General features: G+C 42.8%; 1 protein-coding gene across 1 annotated transcript in view; it reads right to left on the bottom strand.

Moving 5' to 3' along the window:
- Positions 1 to 1,343, bottom strand: part of SCUBE2 (signal peptide, CUB domain and EGF like domain containing 2) — a 57,686-nt gene extending 56,343 nt beyond the window's left edge. The window contains exon 1 of the mRNA XM_024757037.1: positions 1,313 to 1,343. Within this exon, the coding sequence (XP_024612805.1) occupies positions 1,313 to 1,343 (31 nt within the window). The remainder of the gene's footprint in view (positions 1 to 1,312) is intronic.
- Between the last annotated feature and the right edge of the window lie 7,678 nt (positions 1,344 to 9,021).

Genomic DNA, 9,021 nt, shown 5'->3' with positions numbered 1-9,021 from the left:
CAAAAAAAAAAAAAAAAAAAAAAAAAAAAAAAAACCACAATGTATGCTTCTCAACAAATTACACACTAAAAGTGATATTTTTCTAAAGTTTTTAATTAATCTCAATTTATTGATGCTCTCAGGATTGTCTCTCTAACGTGTCTTTTTGTGGTGCTAATGGCCTAGAAAGTCTGCAGAGGGGTTTGTGACTCCCCAGCCCTCAATCAATTCTTCCTGATAGCTGCAGGCTTAGAAGGCCAAGCGGTCTGACCAGTGCTTGACCTCTCACACAGGGCTCAGACAGGAAGGGACAGAGTCTACATCAGGATGGGGCTCCAGGTGACATGATACAGGTCATATCAGGGCTTAGTCCCAAATACTCTCCTTCTCCAACACGAAAAATACAAGTTCTGCCTGTACTCATTTAGTGACTTTTATGCTGATCTCAAAGCATTTGATCAAGCGGCCATTCCCACTGCACAGCAAGGGAGCATCTGAATAGCTGTCCCCACAGAGCCAGGGTCTGGCTCAAGCTGCTCCTTGGTTAGCCAAGTGGATATAAGTGGGTCAACCACATGAAGGATCATCAGTGTCAAAGGAATCTGATGGCATCTGGGTCCCATGTCCTCCTGTACCACTGCTAACACCAGTCTTAAAGTGCAAACAGACCACAAACACTTGCCTTCTAGGTGTGCTGCATCTTCTAAGACCATCCAACATTCAACCCTATCCAACTGCTTGCTAATTTTAAATTCTGTTTTATTCCTGGCATAAGGAACCAATGTAAACAATACTCTTTGCAGTCCCTAACTCAGAGACTGAAACTCCAACAGATGTTTCTGGTTTGTGGAATACTAGGAGGATGTTAATGGAAGGTTTCTACTTGAATTTCTCTCTCTTTTAAGAAAAAAGAGGAGGGTCTACCTGGCTGAGATCCAAGCACACATGTGGAATCTTCAGGACAAGTAGTTTTACATGATTCTAGAAGAGAGACACTTACCATTGAAGAAATGGTTATAAGTCAAGACCCTTTTAACACAAGACCAAAGATCTTAAAGGTAACAAGTCAATGCCGGAAAATCAATAAGTAGTAATGTCAATGTCCACCCACCTCCTTGGACTAATGGAGGATTTATATTATAAATGATCACATAAAAACTAAAATACTTAACCTGGTTTTCTATCAGCGAGTGTGATTTCTAGGGAGCCAGAAAACAAAGGTCTCTGATCCCATTTTTCTTTTAATGAGTATGTTTTTGTCAAAGAAAAGAAAGGGGTGGAGGTGCCGGAGGGTAGGTAAAGGAGAATTACCATTTCCAACCGTTTTCCTTACCAAGACAATTATGACCGTCATGAGCCAACATGAAGCCATCAAAACAAGTGCAGCGATAATTGCCGGGAATGTTCAAACAGTCATGGACACAGCCTCCATTGAGTTCATTTTCACATTCATCAATATCTGAGGAGCAAAAGAGAAGTAAACCACACAAGCACTATTTCTTTAGTGTGGAGAAATATGCATTTACCTTTTAATCAGCCATCCCACATCTAGCAATCTCCAACAACAGAAAAATAAATATGCATAAGGTTATTTGCTGCAGCATTTGTAATTACAAAATATTGTAAATGACCTAAATGCCCATGCACAGCAAGCAGTTGAAGAATTAAGGTACATCTACTTGGTGGAATACTATGCAGCTGTTAAAAAGAAACAATGAGCTAGATCTCTACGAACTGATTTGGAGTGATTTCTAGAATATATTAATAAGTAAAAAAAATCAAAATGCAAAAGAGTATCTGTAGTATGTTATCGTCACGTAAAAAATAAGGAGGTACACGCACACACACACGAAATTCCAGCACGCTTTTTTTGCAGAACTGGACAAGCTTATCTTACAATTTATATGGAAATGCAAAAGACTCAGAAGAGGGAAAACAATTTTGAAAAAAGGAGAACAGATTTGGAGGATTTTCACTTACTATAAAGCTACAGTTATCAAGACAGTGTGTGGTACAGGCATAGAGGTAGACAAACAGCTCACTGGAACAGAATCAGAGTCCAGAAATAAACCCTTATATTTATGGTCACTTGATTTTAGACAAAAGTGCTAAGGCAATTTATTGGAAGAAATGATAGTCTTTTTAACAAATGGTGCTGAGACAGCTGGATATCCATATGCAAAAAAGGTTGATTTAGGCCCTTAACTCAGACCATACACAAAAATCACAAAATGCATCAGAGACCTAAATGTAAGAGCTAAAACTAGAAAGCTTTTAAGAGAAAATATAAAACTTTCATGAGAAAATCTTTGAGACCTTGGGTTAGGTAAAGATTTTTTAGATACAACACCAGATACAACACCAAACACACAATCCATAAATCTAAAAATTAATAATTGGACTTTGTGAAAATTTAAAACTTTTATACTTCAAAAGACATTAAGAAAATGAAGAGAAGTCACAAATTGGTAGAAAATATCTGCAAATCACATACCTTATAAAGGGCTTATAAAGAACTCTTACAATTCAATAAGAAGACAAAAAACCCAACTTTAGAATGGGCAAGAGATTTGAATCAACATTTTACCAGAGACAGTATGCTAATGGCTAATAAGCACATGAAAAAAATGTACATCATTAATTATTTGAGAAATTCTAATTATAATCACAATGAGATACCATTTCACACTCCCTAGAACAGTTATAATAAAAAAGGCAGAATGACAAATGTTGACAAGGATGTAGAGAAATGGGAAACCTCATACACTGCTGATGGTAATATAAGATGACATAATCACTTTGGAAAGTTCCTTGGCAGTTCCTTAAAAGGTTAAACACAAACTTACCGTATGACCCAGAAATTCTACTTCTAGGTATGTATCAAGAGAAATGCAAAATCATGTCTACACAAAGACTTGCAGGTGAATACTCTTGGCAGCATTTTTATTTATAATAGCCCAAAAGTAGAAACAACCCAAACGTCCATGAAATACTAGTTAACAATAAAAAGGAATGAAATACCAGTACAGGATGCAACATGGATGAACCTCAAAAACATTATGCTAAGTGAAAGAAGCTAAACACAAAAGACCATAATGTATGATTTCATTTATATGAAATGTCCAGAAAAGGCAAATCTACAGAGACAGGAAATAGATTAGTGGTTGCCTGGAACTGGGGCTATGAACAGGGATCTTACTGTGATGAGGAAAATGCTTGAAAACTGTATTATGTGATGACAGCACAACTCAACTAACTTACCCAAAATCATTGATTTGTACACTGACTTAGAATTGGTGAATTTTATGGTATGTAAATTATAACTCAATAAAACAGTTAAAAAGAAAATACATATTTAGCTGCTTATTTGTGCAAAAGAAATACAGGAAGGATAAACCAGAAAGCACAGAGATTGGTGACCCATGGTGTGTGGGAGAAGGGGTGGAAATAAGGAGGAATGGGAACAGGAAAGGAATAGGAGGAAGGAGTCACACTTCTCTGAGTTTTTGAACTGCTTTGACTCTCAGAACCATGGTGATGTTTTACATACACACACATCAACCAGGAAACAAGAGTGAGGGTGACAAGAGGGATTAAAAAATGGAACACAGGGCTTCCCTGGTGGCGCAGTGGTTGAGAGTCCGCCTGCCGATGCAGGGGACACGGGTTCGTGCCCCGGTCCAGGAAGATCCCACATGCCGCGGAGCGCCTGGGCCCGTGAGCCATGGCCGCTGAGCCTGCGCGTCCGGAGCCTGTGCTCCACAACGGGAGAGGCCACAACAGTGAGAGGCCCGCGTACCGCAAAAAAAAAAAAAAAAAAGGAACACAGAGAGAAACAAATGAACCTAACTGTACTGTAAATGAGTAACACACCACACTGAAGGGGATGGGGAAGAAAAGTACTAGCCTAAGTATGTTTGAAAAATAGTAGCTTGACTGGATGTTATAAGGCCAAATTCAAAAATAGTTGTATACAAATACTGTACCCTAATTATTAAATCCGTTTTACTCCCAGAATTGTAGAGTAGTAATTCTGTAAATACTTTATGTGTATACTGGGATTGAACAAATAGGTGCATACATGGCAGATAATGAGAGCCAGGTTTCTCACTGTTGGAGAAAGAAGTTATGAATAGCCAAGAGGGAGGTTAGAATGAATCCTGTGATACTGTTTTGGAATCTGAAGTATCAGTGTAACTCACTGTTTTTAATATATATATAGAAATGGATAGATACAAGGAATAAATATAGATAAGTGTGTATCTGTGGGTTAGTATACACACATATATTTCCTAGCTCTGTCCACTGAGAGGGCCTAGGAGGAATGACATCCCAGTAACAATGAAAACACCAAGCATCCAGATCTTGGTTTCTATACAGCGTTTTCCAATAAAAGGAAAACCAGTGCTCCCGGTGAAGTAATTGATTCCAGGGCTGGGGAGGGGAAAATACAGGTTGAGGCTGGAGCATTTTTGGTACCAGAAAATTAGGAATTTCTCAAAAAAGGATGGAGGCATGTCAACAGGACACAGGAGACCATGTGAAGGAGCTCCCAATGGCTAAAGCTGGAACAACTTGAGCCAAAAATAAATAACCATATAATTAAATAAACACCCGTGAGTCAATACTGGCATAAATACATAAACACATAAATCAATGCATAAATAAATGGGGGAGGAGGGACAGATCTTCCTTACAGAAGAATCCCAATTAACAGATGTGTAAGGAACTAGAGAAATACAAAATTACCGAGAGTCACATATCACAGTAATAATTGTTGCAGGCAAGATCCACAGTTGGATGCTAAAATCAGCATAGGCTAAAAGTATCTGCCCCGATATATATATATATACTGAAAGGGGAAAAAATAGTAACTTTGTAGTGGAGAAACCCAGAATACACCATTTTAACCAGATGATCAAGATTAACATCACCTGTAGTGGGAATGTTGCCATCACGTGCCCCAGATGTGATGCACTGAAAAGCACACAATAGCACTTCTGTAGCAGCTTTGCCGAAAGCTTCACTTTTGTATTACTACAAATGCGTAACCTCAATTTTATCGAGAGAAGACATAGGACATTCTCTTATCGCGTCAGTTCCTACCATACTACTTCTTATCATGTGAAAACATAAGGCCAACAAAAGAACTGAACAGTACTCATCAATGTGTCACTGCCATGAAAAACCAGGAAAGACTGAGGAACTGTCACAGAATGGAAGAGACAAAGGAGACAACAGTTAAATGTAATGTGGGACTTTGAGTTGGATTCTGGAAGAAAAAAAATAGAAAAACTGTTAGGGAAAAACTGGTGACATTTGAGTAAGTCTATAGTTTAGTTAAAAATATTGTGCCAGTGTTAATTTCCTGGTTTTGATACTGTACTATGGTTATATAAATTGTTAACATTAGGGTAAGATAAGTGACAGACATATGTGAAGAATTCTGCACTAGTTTTGCAAATTTTCTGAAGTCTAAAATTATTTCAAAATAAAAAGTAAAAAAAAAAAAAATACAAAGGCCAAGTCTAGATTCATCCCTGTTAAACCTGATTCAGTTCCTTAAACTGAGAAATAAGGACCATATAATTAATACTGACCACTGAAACATTCCCTCCCCAAAGTCTGGGTTATAAGCAAAGATCATTTAGCATAAAACATCATTTACCTAAAGCCACTTCTGAAGCACATTATTTTAAAAATACTTATTCAGGGCCCATACTTTCATTTTTCCAACATTTTGGCAGAAGAAATTTGTGGAGGATAAAATTCTGTTCACTCTGAGCAAACCAGTTCCCATCCTTGAACTTAAATAGGGGCAAGTGACTTCAGTGATAATCACAACACAAATGATACCACAGATTGGACCCAAGAGGCTTAAAAACTATTAAGCCAGGAAATACACATAAAAGTTACATCTTTGAATATCTGTATTTTTGAATCTTTGCAATCCCCATTTTCTTTCCTTTTCCTTCCTGGAAGAAAGTTTCCATTTCTGGATCCCTGTACCAGAAATCCAAACTAAACAGGGTCATCCTTATTCACTAGGTTTATAAACACTACAAGTATTCAAAAGATCAAATCCTTCTTAACAGGGAGAATATATGCTCTCTGTTAATAGTGATTACCTGGGGATAAATAGGAAGGTCTTTACTTTTCTATTTTACACATTTTTGTATTTTTTGTATTGACTTTCTATAACAATAATCACATATTATTTTAAAACCAATTTAAAGGTAGAAAAGCAGCGATGTCAGTCAGTCATTAATTATTTTAAACTAAATAGTAGGCTTTTCACTCTAAACTGTTAGCAATTCAATTTCTTATTTGTGATAAGCCAAACCCAACAGCTAAGAATAATCAAACTTCTGCCACTTGTCATTCAACATTACTTACTAAATAAGTACTTTATCCAAAAGAAAACTTGGCATGGTTTCTACCCCAGACAGCATACAGTGACTGAAGGTCACAGTGAAAAAGTGAACATTTTTTTCCCCAAACAGGGTACCAACATGTGTGAATTCCAGTACTGTAAATAGAATATTTAATACGGTGAGGATGTGGTATGGAGGAACTGGCAGAGAGATGTTTCAGAGAGAGTACTCTTTTGGCCTCCCATGATGCAGGGCAGATAGAGAGAGAGATGGCTGTCTGTCTCTGGGAAAATATGAGCCTGAAGAAACAGAAGGGCTTTATGGATGGACCACCAATTCCACTTGCTGCGAACCTGACCAGGAGCACGTCTCCTTTGATGGGAGAGGCAGGAGTTTTGCTCCTCCTGCACAAAGGAGACCATAAATTTATTAGGATTTCTCACCCAACCAAAGAGGGACACTAGGAGGCTGTGTGAACAGCAGAGACGTGGGGTCAGGGACAGAGCTAGAGTGGGGATCTGACTTTTTTTCACCTGCCGGCTAATTGTGTGATCATGCCCACGACCCCTTTCCCGATTCCCCTGAGCCTCAGTGTCCCCATCAGTAACACGAGGGAGAGGATTGGCTCAGAGCTCCCTGAAGAGCCCTGCCAGCTCCAACATGCCACAGTTTCCATGCCCCAAGCAGCCTCTTCCTATGAGAGTCCAGTCTGCAGCTACTTCTCAATGGCAGAGTTTCTGACACTGAGCTGATCCCCCGTGGCCCAGAACACAAAATGGCAAAGTCCAGACTTCAGGCTCCAAGATCTGGAGCTCTAAGGGCTTAAAATATCCCTCCACACATCTTTCCAGGGCCAACTTGCAGCTCCAAATGAGGCAGGCTCCTGGTGCAGCTCTAAAGCTTGGCAGGTCACAACGCCAAACCACCCGAAGTCAAGGACAAGATAGAGCCACCAGAACCTCAGGGGAGGGCAGGACTCTGGCACTCAGACTTCAGAGCAAGGGTGCTGCCCCAGGGAGGTACAGGATCAGCACAGATCAGCCCTGTTCTGGCAAGCATGGCTCTCCTGATCAACATGGCTGCTGACTTTCTGCCCCCAAACTGAGTGGGACCAAAAGATACTAAAGCAGTGCTTTTCCTTTGCAGAAGCTAGACAAAAGGACATTTCGGAGCCAGATAAAACTGTATGATCAGCTCTCGGGAAGACCTGATGTTCCCTGCTTTTTAAGGATCTGACATGCAATTCAGAGAGTAGGTGATGTGACCCGGGGTGGGGGTGGGAGGGCTGCTGAAGCACTTTTACCAACGCAAGTGGCCACGACAAGAGCTGAGGAGGTAGGGAGATTCCCCTGCTGGCCCACCCACTGCTGGTCCCCAAGTCACTTACCCTCACACTGCCTGCCCTCCCCTTGGTAGCCAGGCCTGCAGGAGCACTTGTAGGAGGTGGGTGTGTTCTGACACAGGGCATTGGTGTGGCAGTCATCTAGCCCCTGGGCACACTCGTCCACATCTGCAAAAGAGCACAGCAGCTCCTGACATGGTGCCCCGAGCCCCGGTGACCTGGACTTGGCCCCTCTCTAGCATCACCTCCCACCAGCCCATCCCACTCACGCCTCGCCAGCTAAACTGCTTGGGAGCCCCTGGGATGAAGTGGACCATGTCCAGGCCCCTGTTTCCAGGCACAGCCTGTTCCCTCTGACTGGGATACCCTCTCCACTGGCCTTCACGACTCAGCTCAAATCCACCTCCTCTAGGAAGCCTGCCAGGACCCCAGAGTGTAGGTGAGGCGTCCCCCAGGATATGCTCACATATCACATTGTCACTATTTTCCTGCCTCCCCATCTAGATGGTGTCTTGATTACAGACTGGACCTGTGGCCCGGAGGCAAAGCACAGTACCTGGCACATGAGTAGGCGACGGTAAAGGCCTGCTGAAGGAAACAGCAAGTTGGCAAAAAGGCTCTGAAAACCGAGCAGAGTCTGTCAGTTTTCTCAGGGTTTGGGGTATGGGGGAAAAGCTCACCCTGGGCTCTGAGAACACCATCCTGAACCCTCAGACCATGCAGAGAGGTAATGGTGCCCCCCTCCACCCCTTCACCGCTGCCCACCCTCTCAACCTGGAAACCGGCCTTGGCAGAAGCCTTTCCTTGGCTGATACCCCTTCCAGGATGTTAATTAAAAACAAAAGAGTTTTGAAAGTATTCCAAGTCCAGTTAGTGCACAACGGGTATTCCCAGATTCTCAAGCAGCAGCTGTTCCACAGACAGAAAAATCCCTGGAGCCGACCCTGAAGCCCCCAGGAGAGCTTCCCGGCCCCAGAAGAAAGGAGCGCGGCTGCCATAACCTCACGCGGCCGGAGCCCTCAGTTTCCCCATCTCCGCAAGGAGACTCCAAAGCCCTGCTCCCCGCTCAGCCCGCGCGAGTCTGCCCAGCAGGCGCTCCCCGGGGATCAGGGCGGGAACTGTCATCAGCCCCGGGTCCGAGGCCGGGCCGCGCACTCAGGCCCTGGGCCTCTGGCCCGCGCGGTGGCAGCGCCTCTGCCTGGCCTGCGGGTGCGGCCCCAGGGGAAGGGGGGCCACGCGGAGCTCCGCAGCCGAGCCCCGGCCCCGCTTGCCCCGGGCGCCCCGCGAGGGTCACGGGACCCCTTCTCGTCGCCCTCCCTGCCCGCC

Source organism: Neophocaena asiaeorientalis, unplaced genomic scaffold, assembly GCF_003031525.2.
Source record: "Neophocaena asiaeorientalis asiaeorientalis breed wild unplaced genomic scaffold, Neophocaena_asiaeorientalis_V1.1 scaffold504, whole genome shotgun sequence".
Lineage (NCBI taxonomy): Eukaryota > Metazoa > Chordata > Mammalia > Artiodactyla > Phocoenidae > Neophocaena > Neophocaena asiaeorientalis.
This window is presented reverse-complemented; position numbering and strand designations above follow the sequence as displayed.